This window comes from Cyprinodon tularosa, unplaced genomic scaffold (assembly GCF_016077235.1).
Source record: "Cyprinodon tularosa strain WSP-4 unplaced genomic scaffold, ASM1607723v1 ctg58, whole genome shotgun sequence".
Lineage (NCBI taxonomy): Eukaryota > Metazoa > Chordata > Actinopteri > Cyprinodontiformes > Cyprinodontidae > Cyprinodon > Cyprinodon tularosa.
Genome location: NW_024039318.1, coordinates 135,085 through 161,702, shown reverse-complemented (window position 1 = coordinate 161,702; position 26,618 = coordinate 135,085). Strand labels below are relative to the sequence as shown.

The window sequence follows — 26,618 nt, the reverse complement described above, 5'->3', positions numbered from 1 at the left end:
TGTAAACTAATTCCACTGACTCCCAGCTCTGTTACACTATCCTGCTCGTCATGGTAATATATACATGGGTCACAGAGCTTGACACTACATTGGCCTCCTTCTTCTTTACTTGAAGTTACCTAACCTTGTGTATGCAGGGTTAATCTGACATGGAAGATTGCTGAATTAAAGCTGCCGATGACCTTTGACATGTATAGCAGAGAAGCTCAGCTCAGAGTTTCAATAACGACCTATAAACTTTAGCACACTCACCGAGGTGTAGTTGGTCTTGCCCATGTTGTGGTTCTGGTTGTGGTTTAGGTTTTGGTTCTCTTGCTCTCTGCACTGCAGACCAGCCAGGTGCCGCTCCAGGGCTGCCCAATCCATTGTGGGCAGGGGTTCCTCCTCTTCCCTTTCCTCTTCCTCTCTGTACCCCCGCATCAGAGCACCAGTTCCTCCACTTCCTCCTCCTCCACCACCCCGGACACTGCTGCGGCTCCCCCTGCCCTGACTTGGGGTGCGGTGGCTTGTTTTGGAAGTGTCTGTTCCTCCCTCGGCCAGGTTAGAGGAGTGGAGCTGGTTACTCTGGGGCAAAATCAGATTCCCGTTCTGTTTCAGTTCTTGTGGGACAGCTGGCACAGAAGCTGTGCTCCGTCCTCCTGGGGCCGGTAGGGGAGGGATGGTCTTTACATCCTGAAATTCCTCTGCAAGACTGCGAGCATTCACCACCTTCCTGTAGCCTTCTTCAAGGCTACTACCGCTCACTACACCCTGTGTGCTTTCTTCCTGACCAGGAGGCTGTGGAGACGTGTCGTCCTCTCCATATTCGCTTTCCCACTCCTCTATCACCTTCTTTTTGTACTCCTGGTAGTCCTCATCCTCCTCATAGTCATCTAGAGTGCCCAGATCTGGAGAGGGGGAGGATTTGTAGTCCTCCAGATTTCCGAGATCAAGAGAAGGAGAGCAAGGTGTAACCTTGTTGGAGTTGGACTCTGAGCTGGAGCGACTGGATGCATCACTCCCCAGGTCCATACCATCCTCCCGATAATCCTGCAGGAAAAGAGAAATAAATAGAAAAAATAATGTAAATAAAGAATAGGATGATGAGGAAAGCAAAATACAAATGCCTAAAAGTTTGCAAATATAACAAAAGAAACTGCAGTCATAGTCTAAGAGGAAAGGCAAAGGGAAGAGGAACCTGAAAGGAGAATTTAGAGAAGTTTAGAAAAGTCATAGAACTGTTGTGGTTTTAGACAAGCAACCACAGAACACTTCCTGACCTGCAAGAACTTCCTTCCTCCTTTAGTTTTACATACGCGTGTCCCATTTCTACCACAACAGATCTCATGCACTCTTACTTTGGCATGTCCAGTTTAATAAGAATCCAGGTAATGTTACCGCAGTGGCTGGGTGTGGAAACAATAGTCGGATAAATTATCAACGTCTGTTTTAAACTCTTATCATACCACCCTAGTACCACACTAGTATGATACTAAGTCAAAAGAAAAATTGCTTGAAATGTTTTCAGGCCAAAAAAATATTTGGATAAGCCATTTTTTAATTGAAAGTTTCAAAATATACATCTTCAGACCTTCTTCATCTCTTCATGCCCTGAAAGAAACAATGTCTTATTTACCATTTTATTAGTAATCAGCAGAGATCGATTTTAGTTTAATATAGTTTTTAGTATAATGTATAATAATTATGATTTACAAAAAGTAACATTTTTCAGTTTTCTTTTTTTTTTATTTTTCTTCCTCAACATTTACAAATTCTTGGTTTCTGTCATATTTTTATACTTCATATTTTCTGGCGATGTTCCTGTTTGAAGCTTTGTCCTCAGGCTGTAGCCTAGAGTAACATATCACTGCCGTCCCCTACAGTTGTTATTGCATGTTGTTGTTTATCTAGCAAAAGAAAAGGCTACTCAACTTTCCCATTTAGAGGAAATACAAATGCAGCTAAATCCTGCTCATGAGAACAGTGACATCATATAAGGGAAACCAAAAGAGCAGAAAGTTAGTCAAAATAGTGCTTTTTGAAAGCTACAGTTCATAGGCTATAAACAACATGTTGGTTAAATAGTTAAGTGCAGACTGTCTGCAAGGGCAAATGGTCTGCTATATAGACCATATCAATTAGCATACATGTAATCATATTTGTACCATGAACGATATCCTGTACCATTTCCTTCTTTTAAATCTACAGTATGTCTTTTACAACTTTACTATTGGAATGCTAAAGGACTCCATTGAGAGTTTTCATACTTCTTTAAGTGTCATCTAGACTCTAGTTCTGTCATGGCAGCAATTAGTCACTGTTTTTGTTATTAAAGTACACACAAGGTTTTAAATAGCTACTGCTTCAAACCAAAGAATAAACAAAAACAAAACAGAAAAAATTAAAAATCCTTTAAAGTGACCAGAGCTTTTTCTGGTTGAGTCAGAAACAATTTGTTTTGTCAAGTAAAGTTTTACACATACAAGGAATTTACTTTGGTGATAAAGTAACATGATTGTGAAAATATATAATGCAGAAAACCAAATACAAGTTATACAGGAAGCAAAAAGGCAATGGTAAAATAGTACAACTGCAATGTCCCTCCCCAACGTGTTGCTGCATACTGCAGGTCACAGTTCAGTGCCAGTTTCGGTTTACACAGAAAGAGTGCCTTCCTAATCAAGCCTTATAGTTTCATTTCTAATAACGCCATGAGAACTACAGTTTATCTTAAAAAATAGATTTATTCTATGAATTTAAATCTAAATAAATACATCTTCTAATTGTATATCTAATATCAAATATTACGATTATTTCAACAGCAGTATAAATAACTGTCACTTTTTTCTTTTTTCTTTATCTTTTTAAAAAGGGCATGACAGAATTTTCTAACGATACTGCCCCTTGCGGTCAAAACACAGGACTGCAGCACTCTTCTGCTTGTCATGGCATGTGCTTGTACTTGACAAAGTTTTTTTTTTTCACCTAATATGGGTTTGCTATTGGTGTCTGAGTTGAACTGAATGCTGATCACTTCTGAGTACCCACAAAATCTGTCTTTAAAATAATGATTTGATTGTTTGCTGGCTTTGACCACTGATCTCTATTTATTCACTGGATTGCTGATAGGACGAAAAATCTGAAGTCACCAGTCGCCATCTTGGCACTCCCCATTCTCAGGGAGTCGCGCCATAAAAATGCCTGTAATGTAATGTATTTACCATAACAATGTAATAAATACATGTATATTGCATGTATCATCAATTTACCAATTTTGGCACATTTTTGTGTGTGTTTATGTAATATTCCTAATAGCTGACTACAATATTATTATGCTCCATTAACACATGAATTTTGTTGTGACAGATTTGTATAATATGTTAGATTACTTGATTTATAAACTTCCTAAGATTAATACTGAATATGCAATGTGATGTGCTTATTTTTTTTTACCATAAATGACAGTAATCTGTTGATGCTATGAAACAGCAAGTGTGTGTCAAAGTGATGAATTTATCTTTACTTTAAAAGTCTTAAGCCCCCTGAAAATGAGAACATCATTGTTGTTTGATGCTGTAGCGCACGTAATGTTATGGCGGCTGCTAGGCTAATATGGCGACTGGTGATGACCTATCAGCATTCCAGTGAATTAATAGAGACCAGTGGCTTCGACTCATTTATCATGGACGTGCTTGACGTCACATCCACAGAACAGCGCGGGAACTCACTACCCAAACTAGATTCAGGGAATTTTGGCTATAGGCTTATAGATGCATTGGCACTGAAATACAGCGTTATTAAGTTATACAGACTTAAAACAGTTATTTCTCAGTGGAAATGTATAAAATGTCTCTATATGGTGAAATCATAGTGTTTTGACTCTAAGCAATCACACTGTGAGAATGTCACATTGCCTCATGTTAATCTTTGCTTATAACTATTGTAATTACCTCCATAATGCTCCATGTTTCTAAAAGCATAGCTGTGTCTTATGGATGGCATTTAACACATTAATGGTGGAGTCTGTGTGGCTTCAGATTGTCAAGTTGGGTGGAGGTTTGACAGGACCAAATGCAGACAAAGCTGAAGGTGGCTACTTGCAGATTTAATAATTTAAAAGGGTAACAGACGCAAAAATCCACAAAACATACAAAATCCAAAAATACTGAAAATCAGGAATACTCCCAACGAAGGGGCAAAGAAAAGACGACAAACCAGCAACAGATATTGAGCAGGAGGTGCATATATGGGAGAGAGACACAAAGACCAGGCTAATCAACAGATTGGGAGCAGGTGTGAACAGAGGAGTCTAGAAAGGAGCTAGAGAAAAGGAGACTGAGACAAGAGGGCAACAGAGGGCAAAGAAGAAATACCCAAGAACTCAAATACAATAAAAAATAACTAGAATAACAAACTGAAATAAAAGATAGAACTTAAACAGAACCAAATCCATAACACAGATGTCTGAAAAACATCCCACTGCCTACTTCTACATCTGCACAACAGCACATGCAGTCAACGAGGTCCTATGAGTGCTTTGCAACTACAGTATAAAGGGATCAGGTGAGTCTAGAACTGTTTTCTGACCTTGTCTATGTTGCACCACCTGACTGATTGGTGCACAACTAATGAAAATGTCCCTGATGTTTACAACCACTCACAAATCTCCACCAAACGCAGGCATTTGCCTGTTGCAATATTTCTCCTTTTTTTCTTGATCTCCAGAGCAGCACATCTTGTTTGGAGTGTCTCACCACTTTTAATACCTAATAAAAAGCAAAGAACACCAACATTTCTCTTGGGACAAAGACAAATTAACAACACATTCCTCTGTGTGCACATTATGAGCTGCTCTGCAAACTAATTAATTATAAAGATTGCTAAATGCTGGCGAAGACCAGGATGAGTCGAACCTGCTCTGTTTCTCATATAAGACTTAACAGAAGAGGGAAAATATCTTCACGTTCACTCTTATTCTAGTCATAATAAGCTCATATTAAGTTAGGTCTACAAGATCATGCAGCTGTTTATGGGAAAGGAAGTACAGGAAATATATCTATTGTGGGAAAGCAATATGACTCAGCATCTTAGAGTCCATTTGAAAACGGCTGATGGGAAGTGGTGGAAAAAAAATGCTTAGAGAAATCTGCATTTCTGTACAAAACAAGTTAGAGGAAGGATTATGCTGCAGAGATGAGCCTGACAAACAAATGTCCATAAAAATAAAAATGTTGGCAATAGATTCACTATTATCCATACATCTATGTGTTACTAAGTGATCATTCCTCCTTTTGCAAAACATACATTTTAAATCCCTGATCTAAGAGGATATAAACTCAAAACAAATAACATGTCAGATTAATAACTAAAACTATCATATATTTAGACAGAAATATATACTTTCTTGATTTGGCACGCCAACGATATCTGAAATCAATGTACGTTATTTAAATAGTTTCAAACATTTTTCAGAAATACATATATTCAAACCCTTCTGATAACAGATAAAGCAACTACGTTTCCCTAATCATTAGATATCTTTTTTTTTCAAACATATATCCAGATTTAAGGAAAAAAGACAGGCACTGCAGGAATTCCATAGAAGACACCTATTATTTAATTTTTTATTAAATGTTTGACACGATTCCAGAACAGTTTCTTTCCTATTAGACTGTTGAATGCTATAAAATGTGGTTTATATAAAAAAACAAAAAAACAAAACAAAACAGAATGTTGGAAACTGTAAATCATACAGTCGTATGTTTACATTTTATCACTGCTGCTTACTTTTTTTTTTAATCACTGCTGCACTTTAAAAATGAAAATGTCTTGAGAGCTGTGCTGACTGAAATTTCTTTTTGTATACACTCTATGTGTACACAATGACAATAAAGTCTAAGTGATAATTACAACATGCTGTTTATTAGAGGCTATAATTTCAAGAGAAGTGGCAGTTTAACATCTAGTGTGAGAGACTTCCTGTTTTAGTTGAGTTTAGCTATCTAAAAACTGAAAATAGATAGTATTAAATATTTTAGCCAAGAAAGTTCAGTTAAAGCAATCAATGGCTGGGAGTGTTGGCCTAGTGGTTAGAGCAGTGCGCTTGTGCTCTGAGAAGGTTGCAAGTAACCGGTTTGAATCCCACTGCCTCCACTATGGGTCCCTGAGCAAGACCCTTAGCCCCTGATTGCACCACACAATGGTAGCCCACTGCTTCCCAAGGGGGTGGGTTTAAATCAAGGGTCTCAAACTGGTTCCAGAAAGGGCCATGTGGCTGCCGGTTTTCTTTCAAGTGAGTCCAGGCTTAACATGATGACTTGATGAGATGAATGGAGTCTGGTCTGCTATTGCTTGGTTGGAAAGAAAACCTGCAGCCACACAGCCCTTTCTGGAACCAGTTTGACACCCCTGGTTTAAATGAAGAGATAAATTTATCCAATGTCAGATAAGTAAAGTTAAATTGTTATAATTATAAATCAATCAACACATTATTCTAAACAAAGCAAAGAAATTAAACAAAAGAGCTGCAAATATTTGTGGGTGTTTTGGTATATGTGCCATCACAAACCGCACAAATACTCTCCCTACATCAGCCACAAATGATCAGAAAGCTCTAGGCCTATAGGAGGAACATGAAAAAAGTCAACATATTTATTGATTCAAGGGTTCAAATGGCTGTTTACCACCCTTATGATTTATAAATCATCTTCCTCGAGCTCAATCTGATATGAAATGTTGAATTGCATGTAAGATAATTATTATTCTAATGGTAATACATTCTCAAAACCATACTGAATCTGAATCTATATATTCCTCTGCTTGGAATATCTATTGGTTGGTAAAGAAAAACAAGCAAACAAACAAACAAAAAACAAACAAAGAAAAAACAGAGGGAAATGAATTTAGCCTTAATGCATCTGAATGTTCATGGAAGAGGGTATATAGTGAAGCCACCTTACCGACGCGCTCATCAGGCGCGCTCCCTGGAACAGAATGGTAACCAGCCCCGGTGGTGTGAGAGCCGGCCTATCATGGCTGGCTCTCCTACAATCGCCTTTTAAAATCCCGATCACCGATTCTTTACGTTTCCTCCAACACTTGTTCCGACATTCGCAGCTTTTGTCGCTCCTCTAATACGGCGGCAATCACGTCAGTACGCCGCGGTCACATGACTCAAAGAAAACGCAATCATTTAAAGTGAGTAGTTTATATATAGAAAGCCTAGATAGCCGCTGAGAGACGCCAGGCTGCAGGGAGCCGCAGAGCTTGATCCGCTGTGGGATTAAACAGAAGCGCACGCAGACTGTCCACAGCCTGGATTGGGCCAATAAAATACGCGCAAATTGACAGCTGCACCGTTATCAAGCCGGGTGGAGGGGCGTTTATTTGCAATGAGACAGAATACTACGCTCCAAAATCAGTCCTAGATGTTTTCTATTAAAGGGGCATCATCGCACACGCCCTGGCTGATGATTTAACACAGAGCGACAGTTTACCCCTATGTTATGAAGCAAATGTATCTAATAACAGTTTTTTTCTCTCTCTTTCATTTAGAATGAAAAAAAAAATCAAATGTTTCTCAAATACGCACAATCATACATATCCTTCACTCCAATGATGTAATGTTTCCCAACAAAGTCCCAGGAGGAACCCGGCAAAAGCGCTGAAACGCCCTGTTATCTCCGACTGTGGCAGTGAAAAAAAAACTGACCCCAATCCATGCAGCGTTATCGATCAGACATAAAGTCACAACACAAAGTAGTCTAAATCAACCGATACTCACTGTCATCATCTTTAGATCGTTCCCTCCACGTCAAGACATGGTAAAGTGTAAATCCCAGCTTTTAGACAACGGCTGCAGAGTTTTGTTTTTTTCTTACAGCCAGGATTTTTATTCTAAGGGCGGGTGGCTGAGAAATTAGAGAGCCGGTAGATCATTCACAGCTGACATCGCTGGATGAGGGGTTGTTTCAACTAAAGAGCCCACCACAATGAGCTCTGCTAGAAGAAAATGGTTCTATGGTGAATATTTGTGTATATATATTTAAAAAAAAAATCCAGACAGGTCAGCGCTGCCTATGTCCTCCTGTCTCCGCGGATCACGGTGCCCACAGTCCAGCCGGCGCTCCCTCCACGTCAGCCAGGGAAATAAATAGCTTCCCTCTGAGTAAACTGCTACTCCCCTTTTCCACTTAGGACTTCCGCACAGCTTCAAAGATTCCACACTGGCAAAGGGGAGGACCTCTTACTGAAAAGAGAAAAGCAACAAGGATGGTCCATGTGTTTCCCAGCTGGCACAGGTCTGGTGCGCGTGAGAGTGGCAGTGGGTCTGTGCGCCGCAGCCCGCCTCTCCAAGGAGTGACGAAGACGCACAAAAAAAAAAAAAAAAAAATGAAACCCAGCCTTCTGCACCCACCGACCCCTCTGTGGGACATTTCAGGTCAGGATAAAAACTTTTTCAATTCAACTTGTTATTATTCCAAATTAAACTTCCATAGAGTTGACCCCGGAGCTGTCATTTATGGGCATTACCTTGCACCTGTGTGCTATGATGACATACAGAGCAAACACCAGCCAATATATGAGAAAATGAATTCATTCAAATGGTTCAATTGATAAGTTCACAATTCACAAAAAGGGCAGATTATTAGAATTGAATAGAAAATCCGTTTACAGGGCTGCCAACTCTTCACCAAACCTTGGGGTGAGATTTTGAAATACTTTGGACAGGAAACCTTGTCAGGGTGGTGCAGCTATAGGTTGGAGGTTTTCAGAGGATTTCACTGAAACAAAGTGTCAGAATGTGGGATTTTTATAGCACAGTAGATGTTACCGATTAACAATATGTGATCTGTAATTATGTGGAACATTTTTCTTACAATATACATCATTTTCTATATTCTGGTGATTTTTAGAGAATTGAAATAAAGCAGAAGGGGCCCTACTGAAACACTTGCATCTTAAATATACTGTAAACTAAGAATTTCACAACTTTGTTTGTTAATTATTCTCTTCAGTTTAAGGAAAATAAGTAATGGGAAACTAATAGGTTATTACTGGATTACTGGCACTAATACAAGAACCAGTGCAATCGAATGCCATGCAAACTACACTGTGTATGAATATTTGGTAATAGGCTAAAGATTAAAAAGCTTCATTCATTATGTTATTAGTTTTTCTTATAACTCTAAAACAGATAAACAATTGAGACCTTCTAGGAGGCTGTAGATTTTATAAAAACTCACCATGACACATGTTTTGGGTGTACTATTCCTTTAAAGCTGCTGGGAGGAAGGATCTGTGATAACGCCCCTGGTGCATTTAAGGTGCAGCAGTCTGTTACTGAAGCAGCTTTCAAGTTTAGCAACAGCTTCATGAATGGGGTGGGAGACATTATCCAACAGAGATGTTAATTTAGTTAGGATCCTTTTTTCGCATCTTCTGCACTGAGTGTAGAGGACATCCAATCACAGAGCTGGCCTTCCTAATTAGCTTATCCAGCCGCTTTCTCTATTACTCTCTTATAACAACATGCCCTGATATTTGTAATGAACAAACAAGATGCCACAAATTGAGACCACCATGAACCAATTCAAAACAATTCTTCCTTTGAATTCAATTGTCAGTTGTACAGTTCAACAAAAAAGGGAGAGATAATTGTGAGGCAGAAAGCTGCACTAAATGCTTTACTCAGCATGCATAGATTGTCCTGTGAACATTTCCCAAATCTGTCAGATTGTGACGACATTTGTTACTCCACAATTATTCCATCACTTATTAAATTTAGAATTTGGTTAGGGTATTCCAAAACTTAGGTTTTCTACTCATTAATTTTGTTTTATTGTATGCTTGAAATCTTTGCTAAAGAATGAAATTGCATATCTTTGTAGCCTATATTTTGCCATTAAACTACGACTTCCCCCTACAAAAACTCTACAAAAATGAGAAGAAAGGTAAAAATAAAACAATACGTTGCCTCTCCTGTGTCATTTCTGTCTCTTGTAGAGTTGTTTCTGGCATATGTTTTGAGATCCTTGCCTGGAAAGTCTGTTTTCATTTAACCAAAACAAGTTCCACCACAGAATGTTGATAAGGTTTTAACCAGCCCCTAGTGTCACACTTACTATACAACCAGCAATTGAAAGCAATATCATGCAGCTTCTTCTATTTCACTCTCATCTTCTTTGCAACCTCCCTGACCAGTTTCTGGTTTGTTTAAATGACATTCCAAAAGCAGCCCATTTGCTGTATTGTTACCTTTTTTCAATATTATCTTCAATTTGATGACTTTTCTGCTCCATGGTTTATGTTTTACACCATGATGTCACATTCTACCTGTACTCTTTCTCTAAATGATACCTCTCTCTATTGAAATCTTTTCGATCCACCCAAACCTCTGTGGATGCACTGGCGTTAAGAAGAACACACAAACACATTCACACAAACATTCACAAACACCTAAAGCAAAGGATTGAACATCAAAATAATTTGCTCTAATCATCTGCTATTTCGTTTCTTCTTACATTAGCTGTTGTTTTACATGCTCTAAAGTGAGTATCAAGTCAAATGTCTGAGATAACTACTCAAAAGAGCAAGTTACATAATGCTCAAACATAAAAAAGACACAAATGTGCTATAAATATTCCTTGGTTATCTTTTATGTCAGGCATTTCTCCGCTCTTTTGGGGCTGACTGGGTACCACCTACATTTGTTGCTTTTAAAGTATAGAAGCAGTCTTAAATATAGTGTGTTGGATGCATAACAGCAGCTCAAAAGAGACCATCCATGTAATAACGAAGCAGCACTTCAAAGACCCCCGGCCGAGCCTCTTCGTCAACTTCAGCATGGACAACTCTAGTTAAGATGATCTCAAAGGGAGGACAGCATGATCCCTGCATGTTGCCACCACCCAGCTTCTTGTTACTGCTTTCAACTCTTTATCTGGCTTTCTTTTCTCTGTTGCATCCACTAAATATGAACGTGTCATTAAAAAGTGAGTAGATGTAGAATTATCTAAACACCTTCAGGGGGAAAATTATTTGGGGGACTTAATACAGTCACCAAGTAATTAACTCATAATCTTTTTATCAAAAGGAGGTAGAGATTGCCGTGGTCAGTCACTGTGGTTTCCATCTTTGAAGTTTCCACCGCTCCCTTTAAAGACTTTAAAACAATTCTGACATAGCATCCTTCCCCTTAGTGGATTGTTGTGCAAAACAATAAAAGCTGAATCCAAGCTTCAAGTCAGGAGTGCCAGATGAAGATATCCATTATCTGTCACTTCAAAGATCTTTTACTCAAATCTTCATCACACCCAGAAGAATAGGTGGACTCTTTTTGAACTTTTGATTGAAAAGGTGGTCAAAGAAACTTCCCTGTGCAACCCCTTTGGCACCTCAAATCAATCACTTCTTTTTTTTTATCCCCTTCTGCTTTGCTAAGATGCAGCAGAGCAGGGTCAAGCTGCCAATCAGTGAGAATTACCAATCACTAAAGGGCAGAGACATGTGGAAAAACAGACCTTGCAGATCTACCATATCTTAGAAAGCTTTGCTATATCTGCCCAACCTAACAGTCAGTCCACAGTAGATATCTGGCAGGAATCACTGAAGGGCCATTACTGACAGAGAGATAAGGCTGGAGAAAAGAATGCCCCTCAGATGATACCAAAAAAGTCAGGAAACATCTTCCTCTGGCTTATATCTGTCTCAGAGGCTTTTAAAAAACAGGGAGCTCCTGACAGTCGGAGAAATTGAACCTGTCATCTACTTGTCAGGAACTGAGCAGCTCCCAAAAGGGAGGGAAGACACTAATAGTGACCTTGGAGGATTCTCACTCTAACTTTTACTCCCTGAGTGCGTTTTTCAGGGACTGAGGGATTAAGTTCACCTTGAAATGAAGTGGGCCGAACTAGATGACAGACAATGAAGCATCAGAAACATGACTCTGGTACAAGGCCAAACCCACAAACGGGAAAAGTCCTTGATGCTTATTGAATGCAGGGCATCAGGGAGACCACAAAAGATGGCAGACCTCTCATAGGCATGCTGTCTTAAAAGATGTTTTGATATTTTGACTTGGAAAAAAAGACACACCTTTAACCAAAAGTAGGGCAGATTTGTTCAGTGGAATAAAAAAATATGCATTTTAAAATATTTTACAACTATAAATCTAAAAAAATAAATAAATAAAAAATCATATAGTATTTAAATCACAGATTGGGCAAATAGATTCTTAACCAGAGAGAAGCAGTCACTGGCATAGGGTCACACACTGTCCCTATAGTGAAAAATGCTGGTGGCAGCATTACACTGATTAAGGCTTCTTTCACACTGCAGGCTTTGATGCTAAATTCTGATTTTTTTACATTGCTGTTCACATTTCCAAATATATGCATTGTATGTGTTCTCCTGTGTGAACTGCATTCATACAACCTAAGTGTCCTGGATGCGCAGTAGAGGATGCAATGACGTTACAAGCAAGCATGCTCTGTGTTTGCTGTAGTAAGCATGGATGATAGTGCTGGAGAACATCTAACGATCTTTCCCAACATTAAAAACTCAATCTTTCTGTATCTTTCGCCATTAGCCTGGCTCTGCAGCCTTGCTTCCTCTTTCTCGTGCATCTCTTCCTGGCCTGGTAAGTGAGCCTGATGTTGTTTTGTTTAGAAAACACTCTGCAGCTTTTTAAACGGTCAAGAAAATCTGTATTAAAAACATTTTGTGACCGTAGCTCCAGCAGGCGTTGGAGGCCATAGATATAGCGTTTTGAAAGGCATATTTCGTGGAATTGTCGAGAGCTGTTCTTGGCCTCTGCCTTGAGGCGCCGCCATGATTGTCATCCAATGAAGTTGATGATGTGAAGCTCCAAATGCATGGTTTTAAGATTGAGCCATATACATATTATACAATCTAATTGCAGCTCGTTGCAAGACTGATGCTATTATTTAGGGGTAAAATCCACTTATTGCTCTTCTTCTTCATTTATGAGTTTGGAAGCTTTTGACTACAGGGTAAAGCAAGCAGTTTAGCTCTGCTGATCATTGGAGTGAGAATTGTTTTTTTCTGAAGCTCCAATCTATAAAAAAGAACAGACTCCTGCTCGAGGCATTTTTTTTTATTTTTATCAAGTTCTTTGGTGTTAATCTCTTTTGCTTGAAACTTCTCCCTACAAACTGAAGATGGTTCCTAAAGCTAAAACTGTTGGCAGTTTTAAGGCTTATAAAAACAGCAAACTGAATTTCTTACTGCAAATAATATCAGAGGGTATCAGTAATCTTTAATTTACACCAAAGAACGATTTCTTTTGTACAGAGAGATTGAACACGGATTTTATGTCTTAGAAAATTACAGGAGTTTTGAAAAACTAGTGATTTGACAGTAAAGAGGATTGGATCTAAGGTAAAACAGAGAGAGTGCCCAAGGATCATAGTCTGGTATACTAACATTAAAAATGATTACAGAGCTCTATAACTCTATAGAGCTCTAAATTTACAACTGCTGACAGGGTTTTCAAAGATCCGGTCCAGAGAAGATTCCAAAGATTCCACATGAAAAATGCTGGAAGTACAATGACATGGACAGTTTTCTATGAAGATATAGACCAAAGAATTATCTTACATGAAGTATCCATAAAACATCCACATTCAAGAGACATATCTTACTCCATAAACTTAGAATATTAAAAAAAAAGGCACATTCAGTTATAAAATTTGTAATCAGTCCATCTTAGATCAAAATATTTTAAGATACTTTGTGCATCATTGCTACACAAAATGATTGTGGTTTAAGACAGGATGCATTCAATGTGATGATTAATAGAGTTGTCACATGGCAACATAGGAGGGTAGATCCTTAGCTGACTGCTTGTCCAGTTGTCCTAAATAGAATGGGTGGGCCAAAGCGTTAAGAATGGCCATCAATCTCAAACACAATGATGATATACTCCATTCAAATTCCACTGGACAGGGTGAACTCAAACTGGCAATGCCAGTATTCCCAGGGAATCCCATGCAGGTGCCTTTGAGTAGATGTGTGTCTGTGTGTGTTCAATGGTCCCATTGTGCATCCCAGTATCTCATTCTTGTTATTTTGTTTACACAATCTGTCAAAAACCAGAGCTTGTTCCTGTGGCACCACTAATACCTGGCTGTAATATATTGATTGTCCTCTCATTGCTACATATCCCACCAACAAATTCCATTGGTTAAGTGTGAAATTAATTGTAGGAACAACTTATTGTCCTTTTGCTTGTAAAAACGATTAAAGCTATTGATTTTTTGTAATGAAAAGCAGGTATAGGTCCACTCTGCAGTATGTTCTGCTTACCTGTTTGTAAAGCCTGTCGACCAATTTATAGGGACTAAAATGATAATTTAGTGTTTAGTGTGGCCTCTCACAAATTGGTGTCAAGAACCAGCAATTAAAAAAAAATCCCCCAACAATAAATATTGCCAAGACTGCAACCATTAAGGGGGTTAAAGTAAAAAAAAAAATTAGCCAGAGGTGTGATGAATAAGATGGTATCATATTAGTCAAAAACAAAAAGAAAAAGGGACTTTTAAAAGTGGAAAACACAATGTATTTCAGTAATTCCCTTAGAAAAAAATCCAAAATAAAAGGAGCTTCTTTATAAATCTTTTTTAGAAATAAGAAAAGCATGAAGGACTGAAAAAAAAATCTCTGTGTAGACTTCTGCTATAACTTTGTACTAAAACACTAGGCCATCAGCATTGGACGAAACTATCCGAATCCTGTTTGACTGGGAAAACTACACATTTGAGATCAAGCTGCTGCTGGGCATCTGTGAATCTCAGCTCTCCATCCAGATTGGGGCACCCTTATTTCAGAAATAAAATTCAAATCTTGATTTGATCTGGAAAAAAAGAAAAAAGAAAACAATTTTGGCAAAATGTCAATTTCCTTTATCCTCAGCCTAGGTAATAAACTTCTGATATTTTTGGTTTAGGAGTGTCTTAACCATAAGTAGCAATAGTCCATGCCTTAAGAAAGCTCCTTTAAATTCTTAAATGGATTTTGATTTACAGTCCTCTTAAGGCTTTGGTGATCACTGTTGCTAATTTTTCTTTTCTTAAGGCACCTTTTTCTTCCACGTAAATTCCCATCAATACGTTTGAATACAGCACGTTATGTGGTTTATCGTTGTTAGGGAGGATATTAATGATTTTTGTACTGCTGAGCTGTTTATAAGCATCGAGCAGTCTTCTTTGTTTAGGTCCTAACAAGGCAGGCACATACACCCCAACATGTAATCTTCTAATAACCTAGTAAACTGTAGTTGATTTTTTTTTTTTTTTTTTTTTACTTTAAGTCATAATTATGAAAATGTACAGAAAAATAGTTATAATATATCTTAGGTTTAACCACTGTATGTAAAATATTAGATATAGTTTAAAATAAAGCTACCTTTTGATAGATTTTTCCAGCTGAAAGAAGAAAAGCAGCAGCATCTTCAGTGGGAGGTGAAGAAAAGTTTAAAAAGAATGTCAAAGATGGCAGTGTTGTAGGTGAGCTTAAGCTTTGAGGGACTGAAACGAGCAGAGTTGGAAAAAAAGTCAGCCTAGTCATTAATGAAGTTATGACCAGAATGCCAGCCCTGGCAGGAGATCTTAATCGCCAGCAAAAGTGGTGCACTGAGACTTGCTTCAGACACATTAAGTCCACAACACACTAATTGGAAGGGAAGAAGGAAAAGGTTTGTAATCTGTTCAATTAGTGTAGCCTGGGAGGGGTCCTGTGAGGCCCAGGCTCAATTCATACTCTGGACCTCCTTCTGGAACAGACATTTAAATAAATCATGCAAAGGTTGAAGTTTGATGGTCAAAATAATCTCAGCCTGCTTTACATCTCCTCACATTCTGCAAGACAGCATAATATAAATTTTTATTGTTTCAGGGACAGAGCTGGAGTCCAACTGTTTAAGGATTTCTAAGTTGGCCGTTTCTCTGCATCGTCAGCAACGCCGTCAGGCAGAGATATGCATCTGTCCAGTCCTGCGCTCATCTCCATGCCATGTGCTGCGCAGATGTCCAAAAAATTTACTGCCCCGACCAAATTGGATCACTTCTGTGGTGTTTTTTTTCTCAGGCCTTGCACCTGCTGTTCTTTACTTTGCCCCATAAACAACTAAACACCCAGAGATTGGGGAGGAAGCAAAAAGAGAGGCCACTAAGTTGATTTAAGGAGCAAATTAAACCAGGAAGACTAGAAAGGTAAGGCTAAAATTTCTGCATTTTTTCACATTTTTACTATATAATTGCTTCCAGAAGGATTTATCATGTTTAAAACCATAAAATACATTTCATTTAATGGGGTTTTATGTGATAAAGTAACAAAAAACGCAGAAAATAATTTCGAGGAAGCGTAACTTTAGAAATAAATAAATTAGAATAAAAAGAGTAATGTGAATTTGGATGCTATTCCCCTTAGTCAATACTTTAAAACCAGATTTTGCAGCAGCTAGACTTACAAGTCTTTAACTTAATGTCTCTTGCGCTATATATCTACAGGGAGACGGTATTGCTCTTGGTTTCTTGCAAAACAACAAAGGCTCAGACAGATTGGATATAAAAAAAAAAAACAGGGAGGAACTTGGAGGTCTTGCCACAAATTCTTAATTGTGTGGATGTATAGACTTTGAACTAAACAAAAAGGTTTTGATCTAAACTTTCCCACCATATATCTGATTTTATGATCCGATCATTGAGCAGCTGAACGGTGGAAACCAGCTATGTCTTTTGAACCTCTAACTGGTTTTTATTCCAGTCCTGCCTGCATTTATGTTTTTTTTTTTTTTTTCTCGAGGGATTGCATTCAAGTCAATGAGTCCATGCAATCAACTGGTTTTCCTTAAATAGAAAACTTTGAATCAATTTGACTGTATGATCCGGTGAACTGTAAAGTGGCTTGAAATGACATGTGTTGTGAATTGGCTCTATATAAATAAACTGAATTGAAAATTGAATTGAATTGAATTTAGCACCATCACCAGTTTCATTGTCTCTCTAAAAGAACAGCATCACAGTGTTTTTCATTAAGCGCAAACACTTCACTTTCATCCGATGAAATGACCTTTCTACAGTTTTACTACACTATGTGTCCAAAATGGCCCCTGGAATACTGAAAACAGGACGCAAAATTACTTTCTCTAATTTTTGCTATCCTAATCTTCCATAAAGGTCACATTTGTAAAGTGCATGAGTAACAGTTGCTGTCTGGTTTTCATTTCTAACAAACGACTGAGGCTTTCACAAAACAGCTACTTACAGTATACTAAGATTAGATCACAGACATTTTGACCTAATCTACTTTTAAGGTGATTTCTGAAAGCAGGTGGGTGTAATGAATTTTTTAAATATTTTAATTGTAAAAGAAAGAAATGTTTTCATTGCAGTGCAATGTTTGTATTTTTATTCCAGTTACTATATTCATGTTGGCCAGTCATATAAAATAAAAATAAAAAACCAAAACGCTTAAACAATTGGGTTGTAATTTGTGTAATGTCTACATTTTATACATTTGGCAATACAGATTGTATTATACACATACAAACTGTTGGCAAAGGAATGCATGTTCACATCCAAGCCAGCTTTATTTAATCCAAAATGAAATCCTCATCTGTAGTACAAGTGATTTTGTGCAAATAATTACAATATCAGAAGAAGAAGAGCTGCTTTTTTGGGGGCAAAAATGTGAGAGTATGCGATCCCTGAAGACCCTGGCAGGTGGTGGCATACTTTCTAAATCAAATATTGATCTCGTCTGGGCTGTCAGGTGTGAGCTACTGCTGCACCAGAGTTAGACGTGGCCTTATAATTTATCATTGTACAGATGGCAAGGGAGATGGGCCAATAATATCAGTATAACTCTGTCTTCACTCATGAGGTAACTTTGCTGTGGAGTTTCCGGAGGTTATTGCTTTATCAGGCCAAAGTACAATTTGTCATATTGGAGAAAAAACAAAGTAGGATTTAATTGATAAATTGAATATTTCTATAACAAAACAGTTTGAATTTGATTAAATACCAATTTGTGTTAATGTCAAATGATATATATATATATATATATATATATATATATATATATATATATATATATATATATATATATATATATATATATATATATATATATATATATATATATATATATATATAGAAGAAAAATGCATGCAATGTTTTACTTTGTTAAGTCTGCCCATATACTATTTTGTAGCAACAATAAACTATTAATTATTCTTAAATGAACTCTAACTGTACCTCTTCATGAAAATTTGATGTACAATTTAACTAAAAAATGGCAGTTTTAAGGATTTTTAACATGAAAAACAATATTAAAAGAGTAACAAAAAGTTAAATAAAAACACAATTTAAGTATTAAACTATTGTACTGATTATATTTACTTTCATTTTTTTATCAAGCTCCTCAGCAGCTAAGTTCGAGTCTTTGATTACCAATGTAATTACACATAATAAACACGTTTCACGGTGACTCATACCATTAAATATTCATCTACCAGCCTGAGGTAGCGTTTCAGTACTGGTTTCACATTACAACCATGTGCTGCATGAAAATCTTGCCTGCAATAGTCATTTTTTGAGGTAAAAGGCTTGGAATTGTTAATGCATACCTTTGTGATTAGTATTCTGATACTACCATGTTGAAAAGTATCAATAAGGTAACAGTACCTAAAGATTAATAATTTTATTCTAAAGTGGACGTTTTAGGATCTTACTTTGTGGGTGTAGAGAATTTTACTTTAAGTTAAATAATTTTTTTCTGTAATTCATTTCATTTACAGGACTGTAGTTTAGCTATCCAATTATTTTCTAAACACATCAAAGAGTGCAAATAAAATGAATGACCCAAGCCCAAACAGAATGCAGAAATGGCTTTAATTTCACCTCTAATATTTTCCTTTTTCCTTTCTTCTAAAAACCATCAGATGGATGATAATAACCCGCAATGATATTTTCATGAGAAAGGCTGTTTGCTTGTGTCCAATGTCTTTGAAAAAAAGAAGAAAAAAACTGGGAATAAACTTTGTGTGATATTTTAAGTCCACAAATAATACAGCCTTCAATGCATATTGCTGAGGCCTTTCCAAACCCAAACTAAAAAATAGAAATAAGAAACATTGTTACCTAAGAATTACTTCAACACATTTACTTTAGGATAGTAAAAAGTAATAAGTACTGGGTAAATGTTTGATAATAGTTTCTATATTTTTTTTTAATGATCTCAAATAAAACTATTTTGTAATAACAAAAATATTAAATAATTTGTCACTTTTGTGTTTCAGATAATAATATTCCAATTATGTTTAAATAATTATAACAGAGCAAAAATCTTTCTATACCATTAATGCAACAATGTTTGTTGTAAAACTTGTTTGTTCTTCTGTCTGTGAAGTGACTAGAGGACGGCAGAGCAGCCAGAAATTGCACAAAGCTAGAAGTAACATTGCTCAATAATTACAAGGTAGAGGAGTAAATCTACTCTTAGAAAAACATCTGTTTTAAAATATAACTTAAGTGAATGTAAGTGAGTAAATGTAAGAAGATACAACATGCCTCTGGGCTGACTGAGTATGTGGGCCACAATAAGGGCACTAAAACCTCGAATCAGAATTTAACTGGAACATATTTAATCCATATTTTGTCATAGATCAAAGGAGAATTAAAAGATTAGTTCTATAATGAAGTAGCCGTGAACATGAAATCGGATAACAGTAATTTGAATAATGGTATTTTATCACAGTGGATTACACATTATAGCAGACTAGGCTGGCCCAAGGCTGTATGGAGCCTTTAGTACAATTTAATTTGGGACCTCTCCACCTGTTAGAATGCATTTTATAAATATTGAATCTTACATACCAACAAAAAGAACATATAACTGCGAAGCAGTGGAGAACACACACATTCTCCGCAATTTACATTGATACCCTTTAATAGGTTCTAGTGCAACCAATTGGTCTCAAAAGTCAGTAAGTCAGTAAATACAGTCCACCTGTGTAATTTGATCCCTGAATCAATCAAAACAGAATTGAAGGTCTCAGAGATTTGAGAGGCAACATCAATGATCATCCCAGCTCATCATTTTTAGTTCAGAAAGGAGAACAACAGAGCTACTGGTCATACACTCCACCAAAATAAATTTACTGGAAGAGTAAAATGGTCATAAAAAGTTCCAGCTGCTTTTTACCACAATGTAGGTAAAACCCCACCTCAGCGGTGGCAGCATAATGCTACGGCGATTCTTTTAATATTATCAAAAGGGGTTCCCATCTAAACAAAGTTGAGAATATTATATATGGGGGCTACACTGACAAGAACCTTTTTTTTTAAACATACAAAAAAAAATCTGTCCATTGTGTAGTTAATAAATTTGCTTCGATCGGGGAAGAGAGTTTCTTCTTTCAAAATAAAGTTATTAATGCAACGCATCAGGAAAAAAACAAACAACTCTTGAAATTTCAGAATTTTCTTCTCTTTAAAGTCATGTTTCTCACAGAAGGTAATCCAACCTGAACCACTGAAGGAGGTGTAATGGGAACCAGTCACTGTAGAAAAGACACATGCCCTGTCAGAAGCACCACAAAAAGCACAATCTAATCCATTTTGGCACCAGGAGGGAGCCTCATCACTTCTATCAGGACAAGCTCCCCTCTTTAATGCCACTCATGCGATTCCTTTCACTCGACACATTCCTCCTTCATCAGAGCCTCTCAATGAAACACTCTGGCTTCTTTTTTCATCATCCACAGCCACTCCCGTTCTCCCTCTCTACTCCTTTGTATTCAGCTTCTCTCTTCATCTCTCTCTCTGTCCTCCAGGCACTCTGCACCATCACTTGGTTTCAGAGATGCTGCAGAAGAGACTGAGAGGGTAAATAGACGCGAGGGCATTCAGCACACAGCTCCCTGGCAGAGACGAGGGGGGTGGCATCATCAGCATGATATCCAGAAAACCAGCCTGACAACAGGAATCAGAAAGCAAATGGACCTTGGAATGGAGCCTCTTGGATAAGAGGTTCTAAGAGCACAAAATTAGCAGCTGATAGGTGAACAGGGAGCATGGCTTTGCAACTATTTGCTACAGTTAACACAACACAAGAAATCTCTGGAAAATGGCTACAAGTAATGGGCAGCTTTTAGACTCTGATTGCTGTAGTTTAAGTAAAATGCAGGTCATTGAGATATATGGAGAAGAAACTCACCATCTTTTACTTGCCAAGAGCCTAAGATTTGAAAACATATCTAATGCACATTTAAAGGTCTCAGTCAGTAAATGGAAGTTATATTTCTGTGATATATTATGTGGGAGGATGGTTTTATAAAGTGTGAAGCAAAGCCACCAAGTATGTCCTTTTTATATAAACATGCAGCAGTTTTAATGGACTAATGTCCTCAGCACGACCCCCCCATATGAGCAGTGGGGACCCACAGGGGTGGGGTGGGTGTGGGAGGCTTTCAGGCCACTTTGTCGCTTTAAGCTTGTCAATTTTGTCCTGCTTTCACCCATCTTCCACTTTCACTCATCTTCCCATCTTCACCCACCCAAGGTTTGCTCATGCATGTTATCACTTAGCTGGCAGCAAAAGGAGACTACAGAGGAGGTCTTATAACCGCTCCCTGGGATGCATCCAACCCCTTCACAACTCCATCCTCATTTTTACTGCCACCGCTCAACAGCTGTCCTCCTCTCTCTGTTGTAACCATTAAGATATTATCCATTTCCTGGATCGAGTATATATATTCAGTAATTAATGATCTATTCTCTCCTTTCCTCTGCACACTGACAGAAAGGTGGGTGTGTTCTGAGCTGGAGAAACTTCGATAAGCAAAGTAGACTCCGAACAGGTTTTACAATATTGGATTTCTCCCTTTATCACCTGACTCCTCATCAGTCTGTAGTGAAACCAGAATATGGCTCCATCCCCATTCCTCCTCTAAGGATGGCAAAACCTCGGGTCTCCATCCTGAAGCAATAAAACCTTTTGGAAAGCAGTCACAAATCAGTGTGAGAGGGAATCCTAAAACAGGAAATAGCCTGTAAAGAATTTCATGATCAACAACAGCAGATTGCTGCAGACATATATAGATTGTTTAGGATTGCTCATTTTGCCCAGATGAAATGACTGGTACTGAGAACTTTTATACTCCAGCTGATTACTGAAACAGATGTACAGTTATTTTAATTGCCAATTAATTATGATTACAGTTAATTTCAAACATTTTCCAATCAGTATCACATTTTCCTTTCTTTCTGGCCTTTTCTGCAACACATGACACTAAGGGCCTAATGTTAATAAAAATCAAAAATAAGGAGCAGTAAATTGCATAGGCTAAGAAAAAAATGGCATGTGCAATAAGTGCTGGCGTGTTACATGTGATCTACAGCGATTGTATGCATGAAGGATAAGACATTTATACTGGTTTATTTGTGCCACACTTAAATAAAAAAAAAGAAACACGTGTTTCTGACAGTTTAGGAGTAGCTGTAAATGAAGATGAGGTTCAAAGCCATGGACATGAAGATAATGATATAAAAAAAATTATAGACACATAAATATTATTTATAATAAACTTTATACAAGTATCTGAAATTGCTACAAATGAAGGTAAAAAAAAAACATTAACAATACTTAAGATGAAAAATAAAGGATTAAATATAGTTTGTAAAACCTAGAAACCCGTCTGCTCTTCGAATCTCCTAAAATATGATCTGTATATTTTTGAAGACACACAAAAGGAGTTTGTGGCTGCTGGATGCTGATTTTCTTCATGCAGATCACATTTCACCTTTGCATGTGTTTTAATACAAACATTTTGAAGATCCGGACATAAATGTCACCTCTGAAATAACATCTCCTGAGTAAAGCATGATAGTGGCACCATCATGCTGTTGGGATGACTTTTGTTGTAAAGAAACTGGTTAGAGTTCACGTACAGATGGAAGGGGCTTAGTACAGAAAAGCAAAAAAAAAAAAAAATTATTTTAGACACTGCAAAGACTTAAAATAAAAAATTAGAGCCCAATCACAACTGAGCAGAAATCTATATGAAAATGTATTCTACGATTTGGAAATAGCTGGTCACAGAGCTCCAGTACTCAGCTGACAAAGATTATATATTTAAGAAATAAAAGATACTAATTTAAGAAATAAAAAGATAAAATAAAATGAACCACTCAAAAGCCATCCATTTCACACCTGAATCAGCTGTCAACTACCTTTGAAAGCTATTATAAATCAGAAAGCCAATTACATAGTTTGTGGAAATACTTGGTTTTAAGCAAACTGTTGAACTACTACTGACAAATTTAGATAATTCCTTTTGTTTATTGATGTTTCTTAGATTTAGGTTCTAACGCTGCCAATACAGAGGGATTATGACTCAACGAGATAATTTGATATTTCACTTCAAATTTAAAAGATCTCTTTAAAACTGTGAGAATCACCTTTTTCGCTTGAATTGAAGTGAGAAGAACCACCCTCAGTCATATAATCTGTACAGTATATATGAATCTCTGTATGCCTATTTTCTGGTTAATGACATAAGCTTGTTTGCAACTAGAATGGGGGCAAGACCCAATATGCACATGAGCCAAAGTACAAAAAGTTAAATAAATTGCACTGTAGCAATGTCATAGCATCAGCCCCCCATGGTGGGGGGGCTGTGGAGTAACATAATATTGTACTTAAAAACATGAAATTATTTATGTATTTATTTTTTAAAAGACTGTTTGATATGGGATTAAAATGATGGGCTGTGTATAAGATATAAACTAATGATTCATTATTTTAATATTTCATAAAAAACTAGGCTACTCCCCCAGAAGTGCTTCCGCCACCTCACATTTGTTTAAGCATTGCTAGCAATAGGCAGCAGAAACGTATTTCTGACTATTTCGAGGTGAGAAATGGTTTTAATTCCCCTATACTGCCGCATTTAGCGTTATTTATGTGCCTATTCGTCGTAGTCCTGTGGCTGAAGAAGTCTATGCTATAATAAGGCTGCATATTACTAAATATTATGTGTGTATTAAGCTATTTAGTGATAAAATATGAAATTAGTTTTTTTTTTTGTGTGTGTTTTTTGTTTCAGATATGAAATCATTCCCCATATCCATAGTCGAATGGACTTTCAAGACGTTCAATGCTCAGTTTACAGTAGGCTATATTTAGGCCATGTTTTATTCAAGTATTCCTGATCCTGTTGATTGGGAGCTGTTGTTTGTTTAGAATGGTTAAAAGAGAAGAAATAAAGTTTAAAATGTTCATGCTTTGTTCCGATGCATTTTAAATGGCAGTTTTTGGCGACAAATGTAGGCCTACAATATTATGTTAAAAACCTCAGCCACAGCCCTCAACATAATGACGTCACGTGTTTTCCAACCCAGCCATCAGCCCCCCTCGCTTGAAACGGCTTCCAGCGCGCCTGACTGAAACCATGACAGAAAGCAAACATGGACAATACTCTTTCATTATGATGAAAAAGCATTGCAATATGTGGAAAGGCCACACCTCATCGATGAGCTGTCATTGATATTAGTAGAGTCCTGTGAAACACATGTATTCTTGCAATGATAACGAAAAATCGTTATCTCACCTCTGAAGTTTTGTGCATACTTAAAGCCTTTTTGAAACCTTCTTGCTCCGTTGGGCATTAATGGAAATGGGCTATGTGAGCAACACTACTCCATGACCCTGAAGAGACCATCCTTGTTCTGGTTAATTTCTATGAGGCCTATATAATTCAAATTACCCTTTTTTTCAGATTTTTATTGTCATAAAGTTATCCTTTTATTAAATTCATGCATAAAGTGTAATTTTGCTTTATTCATTTATGCCTGAGTAATCCCTATCTGTCAGGATTTGGTGTTGAATGAGGACCCAAATACAGAGGCAAGTTGGCAGAGGTGAATTTAGGTGGGTTTAATAAGGTTCACAGGAGCTGAGGCAGGAATCAAAAATCCAACAGAAATCACAAACGAACCAGAACCAGGGAGACATCAGGGGAAAACCAAACTCTAGGAGCCAGGGAGAGACGAGGAAAGCAGACAGACGTTTGACGAGGATCCAGCAAACAGGAACTGAAGAGGGAGGCTTTTAAAGGGGACAGAAACAAAGAGAGGGCTAACGAGGGGATTGAAAACAGGTGAGGACAGAGCAGAAAACAGAGCTAGGGAAAGAGGACACAAGAGGGCAGCAGAGGACAACAAATGGAAAACCAAGAAAACAGGAACTAACAAACCAAGACTGTGACACTATCAATTTTGCTCTCTGAGCAGCATCCCCTTCCTGTCTTGGAAAATAAATCTTCAATGCTCTATGAAAAGCAGGGATTATTTGTAACCTGCAGGAAGCATCTACCCTGATGCGACTGCCCAGTAAATGCCCACTTTCTCTGAACAATAGGCTGTAATTTGAGGTATAGGAAAAAAATTTCTGCTCAAAGCTAAGATGAAGTTACCCATTCAGCACCTAATCTGCACAGTGACAGCAACAGTTATTTTTTTAGCTAATGTGTACGCCTCATAATTTTGTTTTTCAGCTGCAAGAGGACTTTATTTAGCCTTCCTAAGGAAGAGCTTAATCTGTTTTTCAGGTTGGAGAAAATGCACTATAAAACAACCAATATTTCATAACTTATGAACGCTCTATATTTCCAAAGGGAATATTTCATCATATATATACACCTGTAGTTGACTTTGGAAGGCTTAAACAAAGCAAAGGACCTTTATTTTGTGTTTCTTTTCTGTGTTTTATCTTTAAATACAAAAACCTTGTGTTGGTCATAGAGGCTATATGATCATCTACAGTGTGTATTTATTTTTTAACAAGTTAAATTGGGTTGTTAAAAAATAATCTCACTGAGTTGTTACCGAAATTGTTTTCAGTTCTTGCTTTTTTTTTCTTTCTTTTTTCTCTATAGCATTTTAGCACTCAATATACTTTATGTGCACACACCAAAGTACTTCCACAAAATTGCACACCTAAACCCAATAGAACGCTGCAACAGAAATTGCATATCTTACAATACATTACCCTGAGACGACAGTTCAGTGAGTGGCAAATAAAAAAGCATTAGAAAAAGAAATATGCCAGTGAAAGCTAACACAGGAGGTGGCTAGAGGAGAAGAATGAGTTTTTAACAACCGCCTGCATCTCAGCTCAGTGTGAACAAGGTGAGGTCATCTCTGGGGGGACCAGGGACTGAATTCTAATCACAACAATAAGGTCAAGTAATCCCCATCTGCCAAAATGTCACTGTTCTCTGACACAGCTCCCCACACCGCGTCAAAACAACCACCTATCGATCACACACTAATTAGGAATGGATGAAGCCTGCCGTGTGCTGTGGAAGAATACAGTGGTGAGGAAAAAACTGCTCTCACGGTAACAGTGGAGTCCAAACATATTGCTTTATAACACACTCGCGCAGATATTAATGTGACTTGGCTGTTTGTCTCAAATGTGTTCTCTTGGGACAGGACGTCAGGTGAGTAATGTTAACCAAGTTGAATTGAGAGCATCTTCAAAGGAAATGGGGACAAAAGAAGAAAATGACCCATTTTTACGCATGGAAAAAAGCAGTAAGACAGAACATTCAG

At 37.4% G+C, this 26,618-nt stretch overlaps 1 protein-coding gene across 3 annotated transcripts in view; it reads right to left on the bottom strand.

The window, feature by feature from the left end:
* The window catches only part of schip1 (schwannomin interacting protein 1), a 55,249-nt gene extending 46,966 nt beyond the window's left edge, over positions 1-8,283 (bottom strand). The window contains exons 1-2 of one of the 3 annotated variants that reach the window (XM_038306346.1): positions 7,763-8,283; positions 253-1,029 (exon numbers count right to left, since the gene is read on the bottom strand). In XM_038306346.1, the coding sequence (XP_038162274.1) occupies positions 253-1,029; positions 7,763-7,771 (786 nt within the window). In that variant the 5' untranslated portion in view covers positions 7,772-8,283. Of the gene's footprint in view, positions 1-252; positions 1,030-6,896; positions 7,132-7,762 lie in introns of those variants that run through there. The other 2 variants (XM_038306344.1, XM_038306347.1) reach the window with 2 other exon arrangements.
* Positions 8,284-26,618: the final 18,335 nt, after the last annotated feature.